Source organism: Mustela putorius, unplaced genomic scaffold (genome assembly GCF_011764305.1).
Source record: "Mustela putorius furo isolate JIRA1106 unplaced genomic scaffold, ASM1176430v1.1 tig00003853_pilon_pilon_pilon, whole genome shotgun sequence".
Lineage (NCBI taxonomy): Eukaryota > Metazoa > Chordata > Mammalia > Carnivora > Mustelidae > Mustela > Mustela putorius.
This window is the reverse complement of record NW_025422005.1, coordinates 18,007,669-18,034,703: the sequence shown is the minus strand read 5'-3', so window position 1 is coordinate 18,034,703 and position 27,035 is coordinate 18,007,669. Positions and strand designations below refer to the sequence as shown.

Sequence of the window (27,035 nt, the reverse complement as noted above, 5' to 3'; positions counted from 1 at the left end):
AAAAAAAAGTGATTTATGATAAAATATTCATCTGAATATATAAATGTGGGGTGAGACCGCCTTGTGGTGAGTGGGAGGTTGGCCAGCCGGCAGAAGCCCGGGAGCGCCGTGGCAGACCACCAGCCCGGGCGTGTGGGACTTAAGAGTCCACTGCCTTTGACGACATGGTTTTCTGAAGGGGCGAACAGTGCTTGGCAAAGTTCTGAACAAAATTTCAGGGGGGGTGGGGGGAAACTGTCTGGAAAATTCAACAGATACTAAAAGTGTGCAAAAAACTTGGTTTTATGTTATGTAAAACTGAGTTAGGCTCATGGCTCGGAGAATCTTTGTAACAGGTGTTTCACACACAGGAGGAATGACTGCCTGGGTGCCCTGTACCCAGCTGGACCCATGCCTCCTCCGCTCCTCTCCACCCCCCCCCACACCCCCTACACCCCTCTGGAGGACCACATGCCACAAATTCCCAAAATGTCCTCTAGGAGGCAGCCTAGGTGAACATGAAAACAGCGGGAGCTCCTTAACAGTCATTAGCTGTTTGAAAAGAAATCCTAGTAGGTAGAGGGAGATTTGAGGAGAGATGTGTGGGTCTGGCTTATAGATTTCTTGACCAATGTCCAGAAAACCCAGAGGTCCCCTGAGATGTGTTCCTCCTATCCATGAGGCCCCCATGATGGGGTTTTCTGACATGAGAACCGGGGCTGAGGGGAACAGGGACTGGCCCAGAGCCACACTGCCAGACCCGGTTGTACGTGCTGATTGGTCCAGGGGCCCACGAGATTGTCTGGAGTCACCCAAGTCCCTGAGGGGTAGCTGTTTCCAGACTGGGACTTCTCCCCTCTGGCCGGGGCCAGTCCCCGGAGTGCCTTGGTTAGCAGTTCCTGGACTTCTGGCTGATGGCAGGTCTGCCTGAGGTTCCTGCACGAAGTCCTCTACCTTCTCCATCATCACAGCTTCCTGCCCTGAGACGGGGTGAGGTGGGAGGAGGCGTTCACCAGCAGGCAAAGAGAGAGAGCTGAGGGGCTCTCAGGGAGACAGCTTCCCCCCAACTCGTTCTGGGGACCCCTGCTTCCCATGGTACCTGATACACACCCCTCCCTTCCACTCTTGTTCCCAGGTCCCAGCCCCTGCCTTTTGTCCTCCTCCCTCCCTCTCTTTGGGCACCGGGGAGGGGTGGTGCCAGGCCTGGAAAGCAGGAGGAAGCTGTGGAGGAGGGCTGATGACCTCAGGGGTAGTTTGTGGTTTGCTGCCTGGTGAGAGTGGAGGCCTCTCACTGCCCAGAAGCAGGTCCTTGTATGGGGCTGAGGCGGGGAGGGGTGGGTGCTGGAGGGGAGGCAGGGGACTCCAGCACATTCTAACCTTTCTGGCCCTGCCTAGATACTGTTAACCTGGATGACTCATTGCCCCTCTGTGAGTCTCAGTGTTCTCATCTGTAAAATGGACACGGTTGTCTCTCCCTTAATGATTTTAACAAACATTTCTTGAGCACCTACTATGTGCCAGATGCTGTCCTAGGGGTTAGGACACAGCAGTGAACAAGACAGAAGTTCTGGTGCCCAGGGAGTTTACCATCTAGTAGAGGGAGACAGAAAATAAGTAGAGGAATTGCCAAAAATAATTAGCATGATGGGGGAAGTTGGAGCAAGTAGGGAGAGAGCAGGAGGGTCCCTGATGTTTCACACTGAGCTTCTTAACTTTTTTTTTTACCCCATGGGTCAACTTGACAGTTTCTAAAAAATGTGTTTTAAAGAATAAAATGAAATACAAAGGATTACAATGGAAACCAATTATAATAAAACACAGCAAAATGTCTAAAAAAATTGGGATAAATGTGCTCTTTTATTAGTGTATTAAATAATAAGATGTGGCAATGGGTCTGATGACGACCATGATTTTGAAGTTGTGACGAGCATAAAAGATATTTAGAGAAATTTGCAATGTCTGTAATGTGATATGTAAATATCTGTGACGTCTGTTGGTGACAAGGTCACAGGGACTTCTGTAATACCTCTGTGGTTTGTTGCCCATGGCCATACTTGAAGGAGATACTAAATTGCAGCCAGAGGTTAGAGACAATATAGCCGTCTTTTTTTTTTTTTCCTGTCCCTGTTCACGGGGCCCACTTAATCCTAAGAAGGAGCCCCAGATGCCAAGTTTAAAATGCCTGCTTCAGATAAAGTGTCCAGAGACGGCTTCACCGAGGAGGTGACTTTTCAGTAGAGACCCGAGGGAAATGAGGGAGACACAGGAGCACTTAAGTAATTGGGGCCCATCTGACTTGGCACCCTGCAGTGTCTACACAGTGATAGGGAGTCTGGCAGGGGAGGAAAAAGTCCAGGAGAAAAATGACCAAAGAGAGGGGAAGGCAGATCCCAGGAAGGGGAGATGGGCCCTGCCTCAAATTTCCCTAGACCTTATACACTTTGGTTTCCAGAAACCATGGGACGTGCCCCCTGTAGTCTGCGAGTGAGGGGTACGATCTCCTCTGATCCAGGACTCCAGGGGCAGGGGCTGTACATTTCCATCCCTGCCTTCAGTGGGCTGGCTCAGGAAGATTCTTCCAGAAAGGCCGCACTTTGGCCCAGTTTGAGTCACGCCTCAATTTAAACCACCCCATTTATACACCAGTTCTTCGGTGTCTCAGAAGAACCCCTGGGGTTCCGTGGTGCGGTCCTGGAAGCCTGGCTGGTTTACTTTCGTTCTGGATTTTCCTGTTTCTGGGGCTCGAGTTTTCACATGATCACCGGATCCAGCCTGGCAAGGAGAACCACAAGCTATCCTTCCCTGTCCTGAGTTTTCATCTCCCGCTGGTAAAAGGGGGGTAGCAAGACTGCCTGCCCGCCTTGGAGAGTTGCCAGAGTGCAGGGACTGGACTCCTGTGCTGTCCCTTTGCGGGTAGCCTCCCTTAGTTGCCCGCCCTGGGTGGGCACAGGTGCACTGGGCCGCAGGCCCCTGCCCTTAGGGAGTCCCTGATTGATAACTGAGGTCCAGAGATAGGGATGCTCGGAGGCAGAGAAGGAGGAGGCCAAGCTTAGAGGAGATGGGCGAAGCCCTCACCCCAGCCTCCCCGATCTCATGCAGTGGGGGGGACTTGATGCTGATAGAGAAGAGGGCCGGAGGGAGGATCGACTCCTCCTTCCGTGAAGCTGCTGGGAGAATTGGGTTGCCCTTATCTTTACCTTCTACCAAACCCACCAGTTAAACCCCCAGAAGAATCAAGGAATTAAAGGTGGAAGGTAGCGAGAACGCTGTCTATCGAAGGTAAACCTTTACCGGCTTGGTACAGTTCAGGTGGGGAGCGCTGCCCAAACATGAAACACTAGGAGAAATCACCAACAGGGGCAAGAGCTGAACATGCCGTACAGCTCGGTGTCAGAAGGCAGAATGTGAAGCTGAGAAGCTGGTTGCTAACCGGTTAACACAGGCTGATTTCCAAACGGAACTAAACCGCGAATGAGGAAAAAAATAAATAAATAAATAAAACACGACTGAGGAAAGCATGAAGGAACCTGAAGTGATCATTTGTGTTGGGTTTGGGACAGACCATAAGCAGATAAAAAGTTTCAATCTCCCTAGGCACGGCAGAGAGGCAGACTGAAGTCAGGAGTGTGATAGGCGGCTGTGGGGCTGGGCTGGGCTGGGGGGTTGCCGCTCGCTGCAGTCACAGTCACGGTGACTCTCTCCGGGGCTCTGTCCGCTCACTGGAGCGATCAATGCCCCTGAATGCATCCCAGCCCTCTGATGCAACGAAATCACTCACCACTTCTTGGAATCTATTCTGAGGAAATAAACAGAGATGGAGGCAAAGATTTTTGTAAACAAAAGGTCATTTTCGTTTTATTTTAAATGGTAAAAAAAAAAAAAAAAGAAGGGAAAATTATTATTTTAAAAGTTTTTCCTCTCAGGAATTTTGAATGGAGACTTTGGAGCCAAATGTCTATCTAAAAATAGAACAGAGCTCTGGAAATAACAGTTGCGTCTACAAATGAAATGCCGGCAGCTCCCCAGTCCGCGCTCTCCCAGCCCCCAACCCCCCCGACCAGGAGTCAGCCAGGAGGAGGCTGCAGGGCCCGAGCCCCAGGGAGGAAGGAGGCAGATAAAGAAAAGACGAGGCTTCTGTGGGTTGAAGTATTTTGCAGCATTAAAATGAAGTTTATGAAGGGGTTTTAATGACACCAGAAAGTGCTTACGATGTGAGGTTAAATGAAGAAAAACACAACCAGGGTATAAATATACGTATTTTGGAGTCCTTGCCACTCTGTAAACATACATACCCACCCAAAAGGGACTAGAGCCAAAAACACCCAAATGCTAACAGTGTTTATCTCTGGGTTAGTGGAACTGTAGGTGATTTTTCTGTGCTCCCCTCCAGTTTTTTATAAAGTCATAATTACTTTCAGGAAAAGAAAATAGTATTTTTTTAAAAGATTTTATTTATTTGTTGGAAAGCAAGAAAGCATGAGCAGGAGTTGGGGGACAGAGGGAGGGAGAGGGAGAAGCAGACTCCCCGCTGAGCAGGGAGCCTAACCCAGGACCCCAGGATCATGATCTGAGCCAAAGGCAGATTTTTAACAGACTGAGCCACCCAGGTGCCCCCCCAAATCTGTATTTTTATGCATATTTTAATAAATATACTTCAACGCTCCCCACTCCAAAATCATGAAGGTCTCTGGGTAGAAGGAATGGCACAAAGGCAGGGAAGCAGGGAGGAAATAGCAGAGAGGATGATGCCAGACCTCCAAGGCCTTGAATGCCAAGGCCAACAGCTAGACCTTCACCTAGAGCCCCATCTGCTGCCAGGTTCAAAGGAGAGAGATCTGCCCCTTCTGGAAGGGAGAACAGAGTATTGTTCATCGCTCCAGGTGCCAACCTTCTGCATTTATTCTCCACCCCCCCCAGGGAAGAGTTTCACACTGACCATCACCGTGTTCACCAACCCCACCCAAGTGGCCACCTACCACCGAGCCATCAAGGTGACCGTGGATGGACCCCGAGAACCCAGACGTAAGTGCCAAAGTCACTAAGCCCCCTGGATGGGGGAGAAGAGCCCAGTGTGGGTGGGAGTGGGGGTTTGGGGTGAGCAGCAGCCAAGGTCAGACAGATGGCACTGGATGCCTGGAGAATTCTCGCGTGGGATTGCAGTCCTGGACTCCACATCCCAAAACACACCAGCAACACCTGACCCTCTGTGCTTAGCTCTGGACTCCTGGAGGCCAGCAAGGGTGCTGGGAGGGCAAAAGGCAGAATTAGCCTGGCGCCCTTCCCTGAGGAACGCCTGCCCGTGGAAGGGTGGGCAGATGGACAGTTAGAGGAGTATGGACTTGCAGTTTGCGTCTGTTGAGGAAAGGGTTCAGGGAAGGAACAGGCTTCAGATAGGGTATTTGTGAGGGGAGGGGGGCCAGGCTAGGTTTGCGCTGCTCCACTCCAGCTTCCTCTGCCAGCGGCTGAGAGAGGGAGCCATCAAAAACAGGAGCTGATCTGGCTGCGAGGCCGGATCCCCTCCTTGGAAACTTTCTCTGGATCTGTTACGTGACTTAAGTCACACAGAGCCCAGGCACTCTGACCCTAAAACCCATACTCAGGAATGCAAATTGATTCTGCAAATATTTATTGAGCAGCTACTATGTGCAGGGAGTCCTGATGTGTGTGTTTTAGCATCAGAGTTGTGTTTCATTGCTTCTGCCTGCTGAAGGACCTGGAGTTTGCAGATTTACATCAGAGAAATTGGAGAGTGGGGCGGTTGCCGCAGAGTGGGCCAGAGGCTTGCGTTCCATGAATGAATGAATGAATGAATGAATGAAACTGAGAACCAGCTGGCCCTCTCTGGACTGGCTGCTTTCTGACCAGCGTGTTTGCCTGCACCGCCCCCGGATTTGCAGCGTGCTCAGTGTGGGGTATGGAAAGTGGCCCTGACTTTCTCTTTGTGATAGTGGCCCTTTGCAGTTCAGAAAACCCTCTCGCATTCATTATCTCGTGGGATCCTTGTGAGAGCAGAGCCAAACGGTCACCCTAGTTCGAGTGAGGAGAGAATCTAGGCCAGGGGATGTTGAGAACCTGCCAGGGCCTCCCGTGGTCTGCTGAGAGGTGCCCTGTCTTCCCAGAGACAGTCTTAGATTTCCATTCTAAGCTGGGTGGACTTGGGGCAGGAAGACAGAATGGGGACCTGAGCCCAGGAAGCTCTGAACAGGGGTGTGGCTATGCAAGGGTGTCATCAGTGAGGGCCACCCAGGCCTGCCCTGTGGGCTGGCCCCTTCCTTCTTGGGAATCAGGCTGGCTTGTCTCCCCATCTATCCAATTCCTGGTTCCACTCCAGGGACTGGCCACCTAGGAAGGGCATAATGCTTGGCCTAGTGGCCCGGGATGACTCCCTGTAGGCTGTCAGGGCAAACCCTCCATCCTCCTGAGCTTCTGCATCTGGCATGAGGCTCGCAGGCTGACATCTGCTCCAGCCGTATTCCTGTTAGGATTGGCCTTGGGTGGATCCATGCCCCTGGCCTTGGGCTCCATAGCCTTGGACAACCCATGTGTTCTTTTTGGCCTCAGTTTTGTTATCTGTGAACTGGGTGGGTGATCCCAAGAGTCCCAAGAGACCCAAGAGTCTCAGGTGGTGATAGTTGGGAAGCCCTTGTGAGTTACAGGCCTCCATGGTGCAGAGAACAAGTTCTGAGTCAGCCGGCCTGGCTGAAGGACCCCAGGCAAGTTACTGGCATCTCTGGGCCTCCACCCCTCCTCCCAGAAGTGGGGTGATACCCCCCACGCTGCGGGCCTAGAGATCAGTGACAGCATGTGGCTAGCATCTGGCTGTGGCAGAGGGAGGATCCGGGTGAGTCACTGGATCTATGGTGTCCTGTTATCCCCAGTACCTGACCGCTGCCATGCGTTCCCACCACCACCACCACCACCATTCGGGGACGGTGACCCTCTCTGGGTCAGCAGCAGCATGGCTGCTAAGAAACCTAAGCCGTGGCCTTAGAGGGGTAATGGAGGTGACATGCCTGCCTGTCTCCAGGGGCAGAATCGGGGCAGATGGGAGCCACGGTTGGGCTCCGTGTGTTGATGCCGCCCTTAGCAGCCACTCCACAAAGCAGCCGGTCCATGGAGGCCTGCGAGCTGGGGGTCCTGGAGCTTTCTAGGAATGTTCCCTTGGGGCCCAGCAATGCCTGGAACCCCTCAGGGCCTCCACGTCCAGCCCTGCTCGGCCCAGAGCTGCCCACCCTCCCCCTGGAGGCCCCTGGATGAGGAGAGAGACTCAGCTCTGCCTTTGAGAGCCCCTAGTTCGAATCCTCTGCCTGCTTTTCTCTCCCCGGGTCCCCCAGACCTGAGACAGCCCTTCTGGGCAGTGAGCTGAGGAAGGAAGGGGTGACACAAGACAAAGCAGCAGAGGCCAGAGGGAGATGAGGCAGCAAGAGGAAGGAAAGGAAGCTGGGCCAGGAGATAGCCTGGAGTCGGAGGCTAGGCTGGCTCTGTGTGCTGAGGTGGTTGGCGCCCGTTGGCCTGGACTTGGGTCAGACCCATGGATTTAAAGAGACTTGTTCAAACAAAATCTTAGCAGAAGCTGATTTCTATAAAAGAGCCGCCATTGGGTGGGGTGGTGGGGAGAAGTTCTCCAGGCCGCCCGTCCCGAGGCCCTGCGTTTCTCCTGCCCCTCACTGCCCACCCAGGCCTGCAGATCAGGTCTCACGAGCACCCTGGCTTCTAACCCTGACCTGGACTTTAGTGTGTGACCTTGGACAAATCCTCTTCCTTTCTGGGCCTCTCTTTCCCCACCTATATGAGGTAAGAGACCAGCTCAACACTGCTGGTTGCTAGACGTTCCCCATGCATCAGGCCTGGTGCAAAGTCCCTGCTAACAGGTCCTCTGGGGTGCCAGAAGGGGATAGGGCAGGATACAGAGCCCCTTGCTCAAGGGTGAGCTTCAGTGCCCCCCCCCAGGGGCTCCAGTCTAGGACTCAGGGAAGTGAGGGCCCCTTGGAAGGGCCTTCCCACCTCCCTGTGCTCATCTGTGAAATGGGGATGATAGTAGCTATTAATGTCTGTCCTGGGGAGGTGTCCTGGGCACGAAAGGAGCTTGCAGCTGCCCAGCCGCGCAGGAAGTACCCAAACCCTCATGGATGATCACAGGATTTCCTTTCTGGGCTTTTCTCCCACTTGGTGACTCCCAACCCCATGTGAGGGCTGAGCCTTCTGTGGGGTGGGGTGGGGTGGGAGTAGGGGCTGGTCCTGGGAGCCAAGGGGTGGGAGTCTACCTATCCCTGAGGCCCAGCTGTGGGTTCTGTGGCTGGGTCGTTCCCCTCTGGTGCCCTGCAGAGCATGCCCGATCTGCAGCCAGGTGGCTGGCTGGGTTTGAAGGCTGGCTTGGTGGCTTCCTGCCTGTGTGGCCTTGGTTTCTGAGGTTCTCAGTGCTGCTGTCCCTCACAGTCACCAGGGGCTGGTTAAAAAAGCAGGTGGCTGAGCAGGATCCAGGATTCAGACAGGAGGCAGCTCAGGGCCTGGCACTTCTGGCAAGGACCATGGTTTAAGAATCGCTCCCCCATCTTCCAGGCTTAGCAGGTGCTGGTCCCTGAAAGGGTAGGACCCAAGTTCTTAATCCTGCCTGAGGCAGAGGCGGGTGGTTTAGGCACCTTGCCTGTGGGCCCTTTCTTCCCAAAAATGTAAATGGAATGATTTCAACAAATATTTTCCTGGGCACCTTTCATGTGTCTAGCACTATTCTAGAAGCTGGGGATGCCACAGTGAACCCAGTAGACAGGCTCCGTCCCTCTTGGGTCTTAGACGCTGGAGGTAGGGAAAGATGGTGAACAGTACTCTAGTCACCGTGGCCCACAGGGCCCCACCTGCTCTGTGTCCATTACCCCTTCCTTTCTCCCTGCCATCCTCCTCCTCGCTGACCCCACTCTGGCCACCCCAGCCTCCTGGCTGGTCTTCCAACTGGGCAGCCACATCCCTGCCTCAGGGCCTTTGCACTGCTCTTCTGTCTCCCTGGAGCACTCCTCCCCAGACGCCCCTGGACGCATGGCTTGCTCTTTCCCACCCTGAATGAAGGTTTTACTTTAACTTCTCAGTGAGCCCTCCCCTGACATGTCGTTTCAAATCATACACACCCCTGCCCATACTTACCAGCCTCGATTTAACTTAGAGCCCCGATTACCTTCCAAGATGCTATAGAGTTCACTCATTCTGTTTCTTTCTTATCTCCCCTGACCAGTGTATATGCTCCACGGGGCAGAGTTTCTTTCCTCTGCTTTGCCAGGTACTGACCTAGACCCCAAAATACAGACGTGAGCACTTAGGAGGTACTCGGTAACTCTTTGTTGAATAAATGAAATAAATAAATGATTAACTGACTTAATTTCAGGTAGTGAGAGATCTTAGGAAGAAAAACAGAGCTGGGGGGAGCGGTGGAGAGCGCAGGGATGGGGCGTGGGCAGGGAGCGGAGGTGACGTTGGACCAGAGAGGTCTGAAGGAAGCAAGCCCAGAGCCAGTGGCTGCTGAGGGCCCCAGACAGCATGGGCAGGGGAAGTGACCCTAACTAAGCCTGTCTCTGGGCCTTTGAGGGTCCTGAAGTTGCCACAGTTTTGTTCTCAGCACCAGGTGTGGGGAGGCAGAGGGACACCCAAGTCGTGGAGAGGCAACAGTTTGTGGCCCCAGCTCCCAGGATCCCCTAGATCCCCAGGGGAGTGCACCCAGCAGGAGGGAAGGGGTTAACCTCAGACCTCCCGGCTTCCCCTAATCAACCCCAGGCCTGCTGGAAGCCCCAGTTGCAGCCCTGGGAGGGAGCCGCTTGCCGCCCTGCCCGCTGGCCCCCCGCCAGCCCATTTCCCTGCCCAGCCACCGACCAGCTTTCATCTGCTCACAGGGGGCCGATTCAAGGCAGACCACCCGGGGCCCAGCACCCGCCCGCGATTCCGTGCGCGGTTGTTAAGAGTCGGGTGTAAATCTCCTGACAGGCCACAGAGCGGGCCTTGGGCCCGGGTGCCCCACCCCGCGGCTGAGCCGACAGTGGCTGCTGTGTCTGGGCTGTGACCGCACCAGAGCTGGGCCAGGCAGCCGAGGAGGCAGCCGAGTGTCTTCAGATGGGTGAAGGCCCCGTCACTGGGGCGCACATTGTTCCCGGCAGCCCGTCCTGTTCCCGAGCCCTGCCCAACTCTGGTTCTCCCTGTTGCCTGCCCCCTTTGCCTCCTGTCCCGTTCCCACCCAGTGGAGGCAGAATGCTGAGCTGGCCTCCTGCTAGTGGAGCCTCACCGCCCGTCAACATAGCACTCCTCTCCTGGAAGTCTTGGGAAGCCAAGCTTCATGCAACATGCTGACAGTTACAGGTGTGACCTTGACCTCGTCGTGTCTCCACTTTCCATCCTTAAAATGGGGCAATGGTCGCAGCCTCTCAGAGGGTTGTGACCCTTGTAGAAGACAGGCACGGCCCACCTAGCACAGTGGCCCATGGTAGATGGTAGACGCCTGTGCAAGTGGTTGCCACTCTCATCACAGGGGCTGGCGGTGGGCCAGCGTGAAGGCAGGGCCATGGCCCTGATGGTTCCCCTAGAAGCACCGGGTTCCTGGGAGGCGCGGGGACCCCATGTTGGCCCAGCTGGTGGTGAAGAAGGATGTCCCGGAGCTGGTGGTTAGGGAGCCCGCAACCCAGAACCTAGCCCTTGTCATCTGCCTCCAACGCTGCGTGACCCTGGGTGAATCACCCAGTCTGGCTGGGCCCCAGTGTCAGCTCCCCTCTTTCTGACCCTCCTCATACATGTGCGAGGCTGGGCACCCCAGGAGGGGTGTGGAAGAACTGTGGAGCCCAGAATGCCTTCCTCCAGGGCCAAGGCCAGACTGCCTGTTTAATTCCTGCAGCACGTCCACACCCTGGGGAGTTAGAATGAGATCTCCCATTTTACAGAGGAGACCGCTGAAGCTCCAAGGGCAAGTGATCTCCCCCCCTGATCACCAGTGGGTGAGAGCTGACTTGTACAGGCCTGGGCCACTGGGACCTGGATCCCCTTCCACAAATGGGGATCACAGCTCTAAGGGAGGCCATGTTGTAGGGGCTGCAGTGCTTTGAGGCCAGCTGCAGGAGGCCAGCACTAGGCTTGGTGTGGTGGGCCACGGTGGGGTCTTACTTAGGTGGTCCCCCATCCTCCCTGCAAAGTGCTTTACTTTTAAACCCTGGGGGTCTGTCCTGTTGTTCACTCACACATTGGGGGCTGGACGGTATGAAACCACAGTACAGGTGTGGCAGCTGCGGCCCAGAGGAGGAGGTCAGTCAGAGCAAAGTGTGGTTAGAGAGCAGGACTCTTGGCCCTGAGTCTCAGAGTAGGACGGGGCTTCTGCTGGAGTCCACTGAGACCCTCCCTTCTTCTCTTCAGACCCACCCTGCAGAGAACCAGGCTGGGCCCTGGGCCAGGCTAGGCCTTAGAACCCACTGTCTGGTGCCCCTGATGATCAGAACCGAGGCCCCTTTCTAGCAGGATGGCCTCCAGGAAGAAGAGATGGTCTCAAGCCATCTGCGTGACTTCAGCACGTCCCTGACCCTCAGCCAGCCTCCGTTTCCTCACCTGCAGGACAGGGACAGCAGGGACCATGTAAGATGGAACCAGGCAGGGCCGTCGGTGACTTAGATACTGGAGCGGAGGAAGCATTCTGCGAGCTCTGGCTGCTGCTTTAATTTCCGGTCATGCTAGCTGCTGCTCAGAGCCTGCAGAGGTGCTGCAAGGGCTCGGGGCAGGGGCAGGGGGTCTGCCTGCAGGGGAGGGGCTCTCGGGGTGAGCCCGGAAGGGCAGGGAAGCATTCCAGCAGGGGCTGCGCCTGCGCTGTGGCTCTGACGTGTGAGAGGCAGGAGACGCTTGAGAAGTGCCAGGCATGGCGGCCCAAGAGGAGGGTGGAAAGAAGGCTGAGCCTTCTTCCCTCCTGGAGGCCCTTGCAGGGCTGGTGGCTGAGCTTCATAATTTCCAGCCAGAGACTTGCAAAGCTGGAGGGGCCTCCGTGAGCCAGCTGTGCGGGGGGAAACTGAGGCACGTGGTGTGACAGGGCTGGGCCCCAGGTGACTGAGGGAGCGAGGCCAGAGCTCCCCCCCCCCCCTGCAAGCTCCCGCGGTGGGCAGCGGAATGAATCAAAGAGGTCTGTTCTGTAGGGCCATCTTCCCTCGGGCATGGGAAGTTCCGCTCTGCTCCAAATGTGGCAGCCGGGCCCCGTGGCTCCGAGACTCTCCGGCACCCTGGCCACGTGGAGCCACGTCAGCTTCCTGCCGCCCCTCCCTGCCAGTGGCCGCAGAGTTCCACGGTGGCGAGGAAGCGAGTCCCAGAGTCCTGTGAGGATGGCCTCGCTCCGGGAAGCGTGTCCTTGGTGAAGGCTCCGGCCAGACGACCTGATTTCTGTCCCAGACCAACCGCTTCGCCTAGGTCACATCCGGAGGCCTCCGCAGCCCCCCCCACCCCCGGACAGTGGGAGCTAAGAGGAGACCATCAGGAGAAAGAACACTCCCCGGACTCGGCCTCAGGGGCCCGCACATTGGGGTTGGCTCTGTCGGCCTGGCTGTGTTTCCCCAACTCCCCGTCGCTGATGTGGCCCTGCCTCCCGTGGCATGTGCTGGGGTAGAAGTGACCCGCATGGAGGGAGCACGCGCATAGACCTTGTTCGGCTGTAGAGGGGACACTACAGCTTCGGGTTGCAGCGGGGAGGGAGTGGGACTCGAGTGAGGCCACCAGGCCGCACAGGCGGCAGGCCTGTCCTCGAACCTGCGTGGGCCATGAGCCTTGCCCTCCCTCCTCCGGCCGCAGGAGTAACTGTAAACACTTGGTACACAGTGTGACTCAGAGACACGACTTTGTCCCACAGTGACGATAATGACAAGGCCTGAGGTTTTGCACCAGTTTTCGTGGAGCCCCATTGGCTCACAGCAAGCTTGTGGTTGACTAAGACACCCAGAATCTTTGCACCCGAGCTGCACTCAGGTCAGTCTGCAGTCCCCACGTCTATCCGGCCAACTTCCTGCCTGTTGAGATTGTCCCGAATTCATTTGTCCTCTAGCTTGTCCACATGGCCCTGCCATTTTCGGTGGCCGGCGCAGTCGTGTCGACAACACATCTTCCCAGGCCCCGTGACACTCCCCTAGTGACCACCCCCTGAGGGGTATCTGTTAAGCAGTCCTCAGTGGCTAAGCTTACCCAACCCACCAGAAAATGAAATCTCGAACTTTGAGGTTGCAAACTGGCAGCCGGTGAGCAGGACACATCCTACAAGTTGGTTTGGGGGTTTGGTTTTTTTTTTTTTTCTCAGTATTATAATTAATTGCCAGCATATAAACATTTCACATCAAAGCAGGTTTCTTCTGGTAAACTGGAAGTTCTGGCCACACTGGCCCCACCCCCATCAGGGCACCAGCCAACTGGACCAGGTGGCACTTGGCCCTTCCACAAGGCACACCCTCTCCAGTCCACCCCAACGCCCCACCGGTCCCATGTGCCTCACTTATGTGACTTGCTGGGTCCCCACAAGCATCAGAGCCTACAGCCCCAGCTCCAGCTAAAGTCACCCCCAGCCTCCATTTGGCCCCTTTGCAATGGTCCTGGGAGCAGCCCAGGGAGCCTGGCTAGAAGCCAAGCTGTCTCATCCCAGTTGACAGTGTCCCTTGGGCTCCAGGTCTGGGGCATCCTCCGAGGAGAAAGTGGGTTCCCTGCTTCCTGATGACTTGCTGAGCCCTCCCAGGACTACATGCTCATCTCTGAGAGCCCTCGGATGCCCATCTGAGGCAGGGATGGGCAGGGAGCATGGGCGTCTCTGGTGCCAGAATCCATCACATCTCCATTTTGAAAATCAGGAATCAAACCCATTCTGAGGCCTTCAGCTCAGTTTCCTCATTCCCAAGGGTGGTCACTAGTCATTTCATGCTTTTCCAGGCCTCAGGACGGGACAGTGAGGGCTTCTGTTTTCCTTCCCATCAACTTCTCTCCTCTTCCCTCCTTGTTAGTCTAGAAAACTTGGTATGTCACCGCAGACGCGAGGACTCAGGCAAGCCTTCCCTCTCCCTTTGCCCCTCCCCATGTTTCTTCTCCGAGGGACCCCAGATACAGGACATCCTTCTCCCTTCCTCGCTGTGTGACTGAGGGCAAGCCTCTTCACCTCTCTGAGCTGCAGTTCTCTTTGTGAAAGGAGAACCTGGCCGCCCTGCCTGCCTGGCCTCCTGCCTCCGGGTCAGGGTTGGGATCCCGGTCTGAGGCTAACGGCTGGTGTTTGGATGATCAGCCCATTCTAGTGTCTGCACTGGAGACACAAAGAGGTGTGAAGAGGGCCCTGACGCGTACAGTTCCTGGGAGGGCAGCAGGTGAATAACAGAGGAAATGGGCAAACCACGTAATCACCCATCCTAGGGCATGACGGGCTGAGCGAGCTGCAGCCTCCAGGGCCAGGACCGGCAGGACAAGGGACATCTGCTGGCGAGTGTTGAGTGTTGAGTGTTCGGTCCTCCTCCTCGCTGAGCCTTCCCTCTGCGCCGGGGAGGGCTTCCGAGGTAGAGCAGGAGCTCTGTTGTGAGCAAACCAGGCTGAGACCGTTCAAGAGGGTCTGTGAGAAACTTGCTCTGTGTTTTCCATGCTGGAAAACACATCTTTCCAAGGCTAGAAAGAAAGACCACCAAACCGATCATATGGGGGGCCTCCCCAGAAGTTAGGGGGTGTCAAAGGAGCCATAGCCTGACCTGTAATTCTGTAATGCTTTCATTTTTGTAGAAGTTCGTGTGTCACTTGTGAAATGTAAAATGAATAATTGAAAAAGTGCGCGGGGCGGGGGGGCATCCCCACAAGCTTGACATCATTCAGGAAGCCGTGAGGGGAGCCTCAGCTAGCTGTAGAGAGGCAGGGGCATGAGCACCCGACCTGGCCCACACCCCCGGGGCCTGGGAGATGAAGCTGGACCCCTTCCTGAGGGGGCCCTGGGAGGGAAGTCCTGGGAAATGCTCACAGTTTCTCCAGGTGTGATGCCCCCAGCCAGGGGCACTGGTCCCCTGCCCACAGCTTCCAGTCAGAGGCGGGAGCTCAGCCCTGCCCGGAAGTGCCCCATGTCTCTTCTCACCCCCCTGGATTTTTCCCTTCTGTCTGAGGCGGGGACAAGAGAGGCGCGCCCTGGGGGTCCCAGGGTGGCTCAGGGCTGGTGCACCTGGTGGTCCCACTGCAGGGCCATGTCCCGTTATTCTTCTAGATATGGGCAGTGGCGGGGTGGGGGGGGTCTGGGACACTGGGAGACAGAGGGTGACAGCCCGAGTCCCACAGGAGCCCCCTTGAGCTACTTACACAGGCCTGCTGCCTCGGTTTCCCCTTCTGCACAGTGGGTTCTAGAGGTTGAGATAGAAGAACATATACTCCTATTCAGGCAGGCAGGGGTGAGACAGACCATCACGGCAGCCCCAAGGCAGCATGTCATGGCCATTCTCCATCCAGAAAGCCCGTGGGGAACCTCAGCAGAGGGGTTGATAGTCACCTGAGGATTGTCCTACGGATGTCTCAGGTTGGACCTCAGGGAGCACCTCCCAGCAGAGTGAGGCAGTGGTGTCTCCCTGAGACTCTCGGGAACTAGCACTGATGGGCTCCCCATGCTCTGCAGGGCACCGGCAGAAGCTGGAGGACCAGACCAAGCCATTCCCTGACCGCTTCGGGGACCTGGAAAGGCTGCGCATGCGAGTGACGCCGAGCACGCCCAGTCCCCGTGGCTCGATCAGCACCACCAGCCACTATAGCAGCCAGGCCCAGACCCCCATCCAAGGTACGGCACTGGGGGAGCCGGGGGGCAGGGGGCGGGATGGTGGAGGGGGCCCTGCGCATGGCCCTGCTTCCCCAGAACAAAGGCTCCTCTGGAGGTCATTCACTGCACTGCCTTGTTTTATGAAGGAGGACAGTCCTGCTCATGGCCTCCTCCAGATGATTTCCAGGGATACTCTGCCCAGACCTGGGATAGGCCCTTCATTCGGTCACCCAGCAACCACATATGGACACCCTGTACATGCGATGCGCAGCGCCGGTACCCAGGGACCCGCACGGATAGACACAGGCCCTGCCTCCGGGGGCTCACGGTCTCCTGAGTGACGTAGGCATTAATCCCCGAGTGTACCCGTTAAAATTGGGGTATGACTTGTCTAAGGAGCCTGTGACAGACCTGTCCCTGCTGAAGAGCCCACATGTCCCCCGTCTGAGGGAGGGGCAGTGGTGGGTGCCTCTGCCCGGGGCTGGGGCAACATTCCGATGCCATGACTGCACTCAGGTAAACTTTGTAAATGGCATAGTGATGTTGCAGCGCTGGGGACACCCAGCAACGCCTAGGAAAAGTCCGCCCTTGGCCCAGAGACTGCTTCCAAACAGGAAAGACAAGGGAGGCTTCTCAGCTGGGTCCCCAGACAGCGTCTGTGTCCCCATTGCCTGGATGGTTGTGGCAGACACACTGAGGCCTTGCAGAGTAGACGGGTGCCTGGCACGGGGCAGGTCCATACACGGCCGGGTGAGGAGGATTGGCTGTTCTCTGGGCCCTTGGATTGGGTGGGGGCAGAGAGCCCTGGTCCTCGGTGCCGGACAGAGCCACATCCCGTAAGTGGCCATTCTTTCCCGGTCGTGCGGGGCCTGCTTACGACCCATCTGACAGATGAGTGAACTGAGGCCTAAGAGATGAAGAGCCACTTGTGGGGGCCAGAGCCCACTGATGACCATGTCCAAAGTCCCCATAGCACCTCCTCCCAGGAACTTTCTGCACTTTCTGCACTCCCAGGAACTTTCCCAGGTGCAGACGAGGGAGCCCCCGCAGGAAGAGCCCGAGGTAGGGGTGCGAGCTGACTCCAGGCCAAGCTTGGGGCTTAACTGGGGCTCTCCACTAAGGGAGGCCTTGCCCCCGGCCCTTGTGTGCCAGGCATGATACAGTGGCCGGGCCTTGGTACAACCCCTTCTTTTCTGGGACAGGAAACTTCTATTCTTGGTCCTGCTGAGCCCCTCAGGTGAGGAGAGACCCATGGGCTAGTGAGTTTGAGACAGTTAGTGGTTCTAGAGCCCAATGAGAGGGGCTTGCCGCATGGGGGTCTGACCTCAAGAGACCGGGAGAGGTTATCTCCTCTCCAGGTTCCTGCCCGCCCCCTGCCCGAAAGCCATCCTTGCTTCCATGTCCCATAGGCCAGCCCTTTTCCAGGTACAGTAGCCTAATACTCCAGGCCTTTCCCTGCCACGTGCAGAACTGGGACCCAGTGCGTATCAGAGCCCAGCCAGGGAGCCCCAGAATCTAGAAGGTGAGGGTGAACAGTGGCTTCCTGGGCAGCAGCTCCCATGGAAGGAAAACCTACCTCTCCCTGGCCACAGTTGCATGGACATGGCTTTGAAATTGGTGCCTACAAGAGCCTGAGGCAAGCCTCCCCACCCCATGTCCAGAAGGGCCAGGCCAGAACCCCTGCCCCTCCCTGGGGCTGTGGGGAGAGGAGGCTGAGCCTGTATGGGGCGTGGCTGAGCCAGTCCTTCCCCTTCTGTGGCATCCTGTGGCCCCTCCCTACACACACACCCACCCCCACGGCAGCCTGTGTGGCCCTCTGCCCCTGCCAGCTCACCCCTCCCCGGGCCTGTGCTCTCTGGAGTGAACTTGCCATCAGGTAGACCTGGCTAGGGACCCAGCTATGTCAGGCACCAGCTGTGATCTCAGGCAGGTAACCTCACCTCGCTGAACCTCAGTGTTCCCATCTGTAATGTGGGGGGACGAGGGGTGTTGGCAGGGCTGGGTTTGGGGCCCCCTCATTGGTGTTGCCCCTGTGGTGGGATGAGCCCTCGCCCTCAGACTCTATCCTGGGGATCCCCCTCAAGTGACACCCCACTGTCACTTGTCTCAACGCCCCTTAATAGCTTTGACCCCCTGGCTTTGGTCACTAGTAACAGTGCTGAGGCCCCGACCCCTCCAGACGCCAGCCCCCAGCCCCCTCAGCTGTGGCTGCCCACGGTAGGGGCTTCTCATGGCTCAAAGGCCTCATTCAGCCACCATGCAGCAGCTGGGGCAATTTGGAGAAGAAAATAAACATTTCCTTCCAGTGTTGGGACTGGCTGCTCCTCAGCCGACCAGCTCGGGTTTCCCGGGGCTACTGGGCTGGGGGAATGGGGGCCGCACCCACAGGGGTGCTGAGGGCAGATACTCCCCCTCCCCACCCCAGCTTGGCAGCAAGGCAGGAGAGGACATTGGCAGTCTGGGTGAGCCCAGCTCAGAGCCCACAGCCCATGGGAACTCCAGGGGCCACACACACCAGGCCCGGGTCCACCTTGCACAACCCTGAGCTTCCTGAGCCCTGTGTTTCCTGGGCTGCAGGCCTACTGCTGCGTTCTGGGGTCCCTGCTTGGGTTTCCTTTGTTTGGAGAATGGCACTCCCATGGCGTGAGCGGCACTCACTTCCTGCGTTCTGAGTGGGTGTATCAGCCTCGTGCTTGGCTCTGCTCGGGGAGCCAGCCCCTGTCCCCAAGGCCTTCTGCTCTGTCATACTGAGATGACAGTGGGGAGTTAAGCACCTCTCTGATCTCTTGCACTCCAGGGCAGCACGGACTGGCCAGGGGCCCTGTTACAGAGAATACTAGATGTTCCAGAAGGCCCCGCTCATCTGGCCCCTTGACCCTACACCCACCCACCTGTAGCCTGGGAGCATTGCTCTGTTCTGATTCACGGTCGGGACCAGACCCAGAGCCCACTGCTAAGGCAACACCCCCAGTGGAGTCAGGAAGAGCCCAAAGCCCTGAGAAGTTACAGGTGTCACCTGAGGCCCCACAGCACCTTGGGCAGAGTTGGGGGAACTAGAGGCTTGAGGGTCCCTGCAGCTCACTGCCCCCAGCCAAGCCATGGTCAGAGCAGGCGGCACACACCGGGAGCCGCCCACGTGACAGGGACGGTCTCCCTCTGTGTCCTGCTCGGTGGGGGCGGCACGAGGGATGGGAACCAGACGAACTTGCCCTTAGGACCTCTGCTGGGGGTTCCTCCACCTCTCTGCTGCTGCCCAGAGTCACCCCTCGACCAGGCCACAAGGCAGGAGGGTCAGGGACGCGTCCTCACAGGGCCCTGCATGGGGCAGTTCTCTTGGGTGCCCAGAGCAAGAGGTGTCCCAGCCAGTGCACAGGGCAACCTCAGTGGCCTCTGTTGTGTGCGGGTCTAAGTACTTTCCGTGTAGTAACTCACTTAATCCCTAGCACTGTCATTGCCTGTTTTTTTCATGTGGGAAGACTGAGGCACAGAGCAGCTAAGTGACTTGCCCAGTAAGTATCAGACCCAAGACAAGTGCTGGGCTGGGCTGCCTCAGAGACGGGACAGCTAGGTATCAGGCACATGTCAGGGCTCAAAACAGGAGCCCTAGGATTTTGTGCCAGGTCCAGTGTGCCATGTAACCCTGAGGCAAGTGCCTCACCCTCTCTGGGCCTGAGTTTTCCTGCCGAAGGGGTTAGACTCAATCCTAAAGCCCCTTTGAATGCTGAGGTTTTGTGGGGGGTCTGCAACTGCAAGAGTAGGGGACAGAGGCAGAGAGACCCTTGTCTGGGAGTCCAGAGAAGAGCCATACCTGCAGACACTAGGGCAGGACTGGGGCTGAACCCTGGGTCCCTCCGTGTGAAGGCCAGCTCCGGGCCACCAGGCCCCTCCGGCTGCCATCTCACTGTTGCTGAGGCAAACGAAGGTGGCATCTCTTCTCTGTCGGGCCACCAGTCAGCCCCAGTCTACAGGACAGCCCTGGAGGCCCAGGCCCAGGGCGAGGGAAGCTGCCTGAGCCCCGCCCGGGCAGGGGAGGTGCCTGCACCCAGCAGCAGGGAGTGGAAAGCAGAGGCCCCACGATGAGCTCCAGTCCTTCCTGGGCATCATTAGGAAAAACCATTCCTGGGCCTCAGTTGCCTTATTTGTAAAAGCAAGCTGCAGCTCCCAAGCTCAGAGCACCATTGGAGACTCTTCATACCCGCGGTCTTACGAGCTATTAATGGGGAGGGAGGAAGGCAGAAGCGGCTTTTCACACCCCCCAGGGGCCCCGGGGGGTGGGGGGCCCACCTTCATGCTCTAGAATGCCTCTGGGCTGCTGGGCTATAAAGAGGACTCCACAAGGAGAAAGAAAATTCCTCCCCCTTCTCCACCTGTCTGGGGAGGTCCCCATGGCCACCTACAGCCCAGGCAGCCGCTCCCACCTGCCTCCCAGGTGGAGCCGGATTCCGAGTCAGGCAGGTTCCAGCGCACCAGCAGCCCAGGGTGGGAAGAGCCCAGGCAAATCTAGAAGCTGGGAGTCCCGCAAATGGCCAGTGAAACAGAGCCCTGAGGTCAGTCTTTTTTTCCCCCCACTTAAGATTTCCTTATTTATGTGAGAGAGAGAAAGAGCACATGTGCTCAGCGCAGAGGGGCAGCGGGAGGGTCTGAAGCAGATTCCCCCTGAACTTGGAGCCCCGCGCGGGGCTCAGTCTCACAGCCCTGAGATCACAACCTGCGCCGAAACGGAGTCAGGCACCCCACCAGCAGGACCGCCCAGGCGCCCCTCCGCGGGTCGTTCCGTCAAGAGGCCCTCCTGGGGTGCTGCCAGGCCATGACGGACTGTCCCCCTTGCTGTCCCCCAGGCACCTCGGACTTGAACCCGTTCTCCGACCCCCGCCAGTTTGACCGCTCCTTCCCAGCGCTGCAGACGTTCACCGAGAGCCGTTTCCCCGACCCCAGGATGCATTACCCCGGGGCCATGCCGGCCGCCTTCCCCTACAGCGCCACGCCCTCGGGCAGCCTCAGCGTGGCCAGCATGCCCACCACCGGCCGCTTCCACCACACCTACCTCCCGCCGCCCTACCCGGGGGCCCCGCAGAACCAGAGCGGGCCTTTCCAGGCCAACCCGTCTCCCTACCACCTGTACTACGGCGCGTCCTCCGGCTCCTACCAGTTCTCCATGGTGGCCGGCAGCAGCAGCAGCGGGGGCGAGCGCTCCCCGACCCGCATGCTGGCCTCCTGCACCAGCAGCGCCTCTGTCGCCGCGGGCAACCTCATGAACCCCAGCCTGGGCGGCCAGAGCGACAGCGTGGAGGCGGATGGCAGCCACAGCAACTCCCCTACCGCCCTGAGCACGCCGGGCCGCATGGACGAGGCCGTGTGGCGGCCCTACTGACCCCCCCGGGGTCCAAGCAGATGGCTCCCGGCGGAGGCCGGGATCCCACGAAACTTCCGGACAAGTGGCTGGCCCGGCTCGAAGCTCCAGGCAGGAGTGGGACTTACCGCTCCAGGCCAGTCATGGGCGCAGGGGCCACAAGGCCTGGGGCCTAGAGCTGGTGGGCGGCTCTGAGAGCATCCAGTCCAGCCACGTCATTGTACAGATAGGTAGGGACCTCCCTCAGGACGCTGCCCCTAGCCCAGACCCTCATCATCTCATCCCACGTTCCTGTGGGAAGGTTATCCTCCTGCCGCGCCCCCGGAATGACCTGGCTCTCCCCAGCCATGCCCGGTGCTATCACAGGGCCCAGGTTCCCTGGGGCAGAGACCATCTCTGTTCCAGAGAGAGGTGGCTTTTGCCCACACGGCTTGGCCTCTGACCCACGGGGCCCTGGAAAGACCTCCCCACCCGCTCCCCTTCCTCAAAGACCCTGTACCCGTGGGCCCAGCCCTTCCTTAGCATTTATGCAAATTGAATCCGAACTGGAAGGTCTCTCCACCCCTGAAAGGGTTTCCCTTCATTGTATGGATGGGGACAGGGTCCATCCAAGGGCCCCTGGAAGTCACTGGCAGAGATGGGATGAGAACACCCTCAAGCCAGTCTCCCTCCCTCCCCCGCCCCCTACCCCCCTGCCAGCTCTGCTTCCCTAGAGTTCCTAACAGCCGAAAGCTCCCATCCTGTCTCAGCTATCTGCGGGTCCCAGGCCCCCCAGGAGACTAGCCAATGGCAGCAGGTCCCTAAAACCAGGAAGAACACCTGCAGACAGGTCCTCTGTGCACTTTACCAGCCCAAGGCGTTTGCCCTCTGTTCTCTTGGTGGAGGGCCAAAGATCCCCCCTACCCTTGCCCCCAGGCTGGTCTCAGAATTGCCATTTGTGGAAAGAGCACGGGGCCCAGAGAGGTCCTAGCAGAAGGCATTGGTGAGAGGTCACAGGGTCAGATTTCAGCTTCCCTGCCCCACCTTGGTCCAGGCAAGCTGTGCACACTCCCCAACCCCAGGCTTGTGGGCCGGCCCGGTCAGATCTTCTAGCCTCTAACAGGGTTCCATCTTGAACCGGTCTGGGCTCCAAAAGCAGGCTTGGACAAAAACCAGTTTTTAAAGCTGATTTTAGAATAAGAAACATCAAATATTTTCAAACCCCCGGTCTCTTAGAGGTAAAGCCTTGCAGTAGCGAACAGCATCCTCTCTGCCTTCTGGGAGTGGCATTGTCAGGCCCTCCGGCATCCCACCAACTCCCACCCAAGGGCCCATGTTGGTGGGGACCCAAGGGAACCCCAGGTGACACTAGAACTCACATCTGCGGCTCTCAGATACCCACCCAACAGGAAGTAGAGAGGTGGGGTGGCGGCAGAAGGGCCGGCCAGCACCTCAGCTCGGCACAGCCCCTGGCCTCAGGAAGGAAGGTATTGCCCCTTTAGTTTGCAGACAGGAAAGCAGGACTTGCCCGGGGCTTCAGGCTACACAGATACTGGAGTCTGAGTTTAGTTCAAAAAAGGCACAAGTGGGAAAGGACGAGAAACCCTGTCAGGGCTAGACAGCACGTAGCGTGTGGTTTTCAGTCATTGTTTCAGCCACATCCTCTGTGGATATGACAACCTTTCCTCCTCCATTGTCGTCTCTGTGAGAGCTCTCTGCCAGCCACGCCACACACCCCTGCCCCCAACCTGAAACAGAGGGCAGCTGATGTGCCCGGCTATGCACTCTGGCGAGTTAGGAAGTCCTTCTGGTGATCTTACACCCGACCCGCTGCAGTTTCTCTGGGCCTGTCCTCACTGGAAAAAAACAGTCTCCATCTCAAGATAGCTGCTGGGGTGTCCTGCTGACTCTCCGCACGCAGCGGGGGGGGGGGCACCCCTTCTCAGGAAGCAGCTGCAAATCCATTGCCCTGGTCCCCTCACCCACTCCCCCCCCCTCGCTTCTTCTCCGTGGTTGCAGACTGGCCCCAGGCCTGCGTAGGAGGCACCCTGGGGTTCCCAGTGCCCAGCACTTTGTAGCCCCACTCCGGATTACTAGCCCTTCCTGAGAGCTAAGCCCTGGTAGGGGCAGAGACAGGAAATAAATGCATCCCTCCTCCCACATGCCCGCGCCCCCTCCCACAAATAAAAATGATGACAGTCATGCTGAATCTGGTTTTAAGGCCCATAGTGGGTGCAGACAGCTCCGGCTGCTAGAAATGGGTCCTTATTTACAAGGCTGCTTTAAAGTTGTCCCTGGCGAACACACTGATTTAGAAAGCACAAGGAAATGGAGAAGTTTTGATAACCATATTACTGTAAGCTTGGTGGTGGCGGGTACAGACCCTTGGTGACATACTGTCATGTCGAGGTGTTAACACCTGCCACATGCACATCTTCGGTAAAACCGTCTCAGAGCTGGGAAGGGGGTGGGGGGAGGGTGGAACCTGCTTTGCACTATAATTTGCTTAATGTGTTTGTTTTCAATGCACAACTTGCTGTATGGTACACTGTTCATTCTCTGTCTATTTAACTGTAAAATGGAATTTTGACTGATTTGTTACAATAATATAACTCTGAGATGTGTTGAAGGATCCCAGTGCCAGACTTTAGAGCTGGGGGGGGGGGCGGGAGGGAAGGGCAGGAGACCTCCCACTGTGGCCAAGGACGAACAGGGCAGCATCTGGGAACAAGAATCCGACTAAACCCACTGCTTAGGAGACCTCCAGCACCCTGGCCTCCCTGTATCCAGCTTCATCAGTAATGCCCACGGAGACCGCTCTGGGCAAGCGAGGCCCCCTCCTGGTATGGCCGAAACCCAGGAGGAACATCAAACAGGTCTTCAGGGTGCCACTGCCCCTCGCAAGTGGCCCATGACTATTCATAAGTAGACCGGAGGAGCAGTGTACCCCATGTTTTTCCCCCAACTCGGAGGGAGGCAGGGGCAGAGGTGGGTGGAGGGAGTGCAGCCTCGGGGCCCCCTCTGGGGCCTGTGTTCACTGGAACAGGGACAGTTTAACAGCGGTCTGAACTACAAAGCAGGCAGCTCTGTCAACTCCCCCAGTTTGCAGATGAGACAGTTAAGGTGCAAAGAGGGGGGTGTCACCTGGCTTCACATCTCCCGAGTTGTTTGTGGTTGGCGGCAGGCACTGTGTGTGTGACTGCATGGGGACCTGCCTTGGTCCCTGACACCTTGGTCCCTGCCCCCGCCCCCATCGTACCTGTCCAGGTGGGACCCAACAAGGGGAATTTTCATAAGAACAAACCTTATTCTCTAATGAGAATACTTCAACACTTATCTCAAGACTTTGCCCCTTTCTGTTAGGTTGGTCTACCTGAAACCCAACACCTAACAGGAAGTTTCCATTTCTTCCGCCTAAAACTTTGATCCAGGCCCCTGCCCCCAAGGCACCCCTTGGGCCCCAGGGACGGCAGGTTGCCTCTCAATAAGCCTCCAGCCACAGCTCTCCGGGTGGTGTCTGCCGGGGATGAGCACAGCTGGTCCCGAACAGGCCAACACTCTGCTTCCATGAGTGCGTTGAGCTGGGGCCATTTTGTAGGCAATCTTGGACATTAGGAGGGGACCACAGTTCAAGCCCACCCCACCCCCCCACCCCCGCACCACCACACTTTGGTGCCACAGCTGATGGGAGAGGAGCTGTGGCTTCTAGACTCAAAGTTCCATTGCCTTCCCCAAGCAGGCACAGACCAGCACGCCCAGCGCTTCCAAGGGGAAAACTGAGGCAGGAAGAAGTCCTGGGACTTGCTTTTGGGTGGGGGGTGGTGGGGGCCGGGGTTGCCGTCCAAGAGTTTGAGGGCTGTGGGGGCAGTGCTGCAGTAACCACAGTGGCCTGCAGGTGGCAGCAGACAAGGACCCTGTGGGGGTCCCTCAGGGCGGTTGTTGCAGGGACTTCCTAATCTTGGGAGGTTCGTCAGAAGGGCCTGGAAATGTCTTGGTTGGAAGAATTGGCTTTCCCCGCTTCAGCTGTGCAGCAGTGGGTGGTCCCTGGCCCTGTCTGAGCTTCCTTTTCTATTCAAACAGTACCTGAGCATACACTGCCAAGCCCCAGTGGGTGTGTGGAATCACAGGTCTGTGATGGCTAAAGGCTCGGTGTACACAGCTTGAAGGAGAGGTTGACGGCCCTAGTTCAGCAAGCCCGGAGTCCTGGAGCCCTGGCCAGTTGCCCCCATGTCCCTAGAGCCGCCATCAGGAGCTCAGGACAGGAAGCAGCCCGTTCAGGATGAGGAGGTCACTTTGTCCTGGAGTCTGGGAGCCCCTTGGCCTCCAGCAACTCCAGGAGTTGCTTTGGGCTGAGGAGTGTCTACAGTGTCACCAAACCCCACGCCTGCCCCACAGCCTCTGTGCTGGCCTGGCCACAGGCTGAGCGTGGCAGTGCAGGCTTTTGGACTCCCAGGGGTGGCCTCCTGGACATGGGGATGTGCTTGGCACCCCCTGGGAAGGGATGTGGGCCCCAAACAGAGGACTGCCCACCCCTCCCTCCCACCCCAGCCGGACTGCAAATGCAGGGCTTCGGGCCATGGGGATGGCTCTGGCTTCTAATCTGAGAGGGACATCCTGGAGGGGGTTTGATGGCTCGAGATAGTGACACGTGCCCGAGGGGGGACATTGTGAGGGTCTTAGAAGACTCCTGGGGGGTCAGCAGGGGGTATCCTGGGGAGGGTCATTGCTGGACACAGACCCCATAAACACAGGCACCCAGGTCTCTCCCCTCCCTCCGGCACGGCCCAGGGGACAGCTCTCAGCCACACCAGACACCCGCTTGGCCACGTGAGCAGGGAATGGCACCTCAGCGGGTCGGTTCATTTTGGGGTCGTAAATGAAATGAGCTGTCAAACAAATGGGAGTGGGGGCAGCCAGAGTGAAAGAATGAACTGTTCCTTGCGGAAACCCGGAGTGCCCCCATTCCTCCCCCATGAGGGCCAGGGAGTTGGAAGGGGGAGGGGCGCACCCCCCAACATCCGCACCCACACCTGTGTGGTCCAGCAGCTAGAGGAGCCTGGGGGGCCGGATTCCAGGCTTCCTATTTTTAGTTTTGCAGCTAAACTCGTGCTGTTTTATATATTTATATTCACCCGCAGAGAAAGCCTGCCCTGAGGCCGGGCCGGGAGGAAGGCTTCAGGGGCAGGGGAGTGGAGCAGCCCCAGAGCCAGTTTTCTGGAGCCACCCTTCCTTTGTGCCCACACGGGCTGCTGGAAACAGTTGTAGCCTCGCTGGCGTCCGAATGGATGGCAGCTGTCTGGGCCGCACCACGCCACTCTGCTCTTTTGGCCTAATGTCTGCAAGGCCTTAGCCAGGCTTGTTCACTCTTTTGCAAAACAGAGCCTCAAGCCCCACCATACCACCAGCTGCCACACGGCAAGAAGAAAAGGCAAATAAGTCATAGCCATGCTCTTGAGGAGCCCATAGGGCTGACAGGAGAACAGGTGTGCTAACCCATAGAATATGTGAGTGGATAAGACAAGATGGAAAGATCAGGAAGTTCATCCAGCAGAGATGGGGCAGCTGGGCCTTCTAAGCAGAGGGCACCGCCTGCACACAGGCCCGAAGGACAGGAGCATGGCGGTGGGAAAGGTGGAGTAACAGCGACAGGATGGGGAGACAGGTGGGCCCGGGTCCCAGGGGCCTGAGGCCAATTGGAGGAGATTTGGTTATACAGGGACCGGAGAGCCAATCTGAAGTGTGGGGCACATGCAGATAGGTGTGTGTTGGAGGGGATAGCACTGTGGTGGCGTGGAATGTGGGCTGAATGCAGGTGAAGAGACCTGTCCACAGGCTACTGCAATAGTCCAGGCAAAGGAGGGCAAAGCCTGTGCAAAATGGCGGGAGGAGGAGTAAAGCGTTCCGAAGGCACTTTCAGCACTAAAGTCACAGGAAGGACCCCATGCCCCAAACCTCAGCTCTGTCTTTCTGGGTTTCTCAGGGTTT

At 57.5% G+C, this 27,035-nt stretch overlaps 1 protein-coding gene across 2 annotated transcripts in view; it reads left to right on the top strand.

Annotated features, from left to right (window-relative positions):
• RUNX3 (RUNX family transcription factor 3) overlaps positions 1 to 23,682 on the top strand; it is a 60,003-nt gene extending 36,321 nt beyond the window's left edge. The window contains exons 4-6 of one of the 2 annotated variants that reach the window (XM_013047526.2): positions 4,897 to 5,001; positions 15,584 to 15,742; positions 20,560 to 23,682. In XM_013047526.2, the coding sequence (XP_012902980.2) occupies positions 4,897 to 5,001; positions 15,584 to 15,742; positions 20,560 to 21,092 (797 nt within the window). In that variant the 3' untranslated portion in view covers positions 21,093 to 23,682. The remainder of the gene's footprint in view (positions 1 to 4,896; positions 5,002 to 15,583; positions 15,743 to 20,559) is intronic. The other variant, XM_045063977.1, reaches the window with a different exon arrangement.
• The last annotated feature ends 3,353 nt before the right edge of the window (positions 23,683 to 27,035 follow it).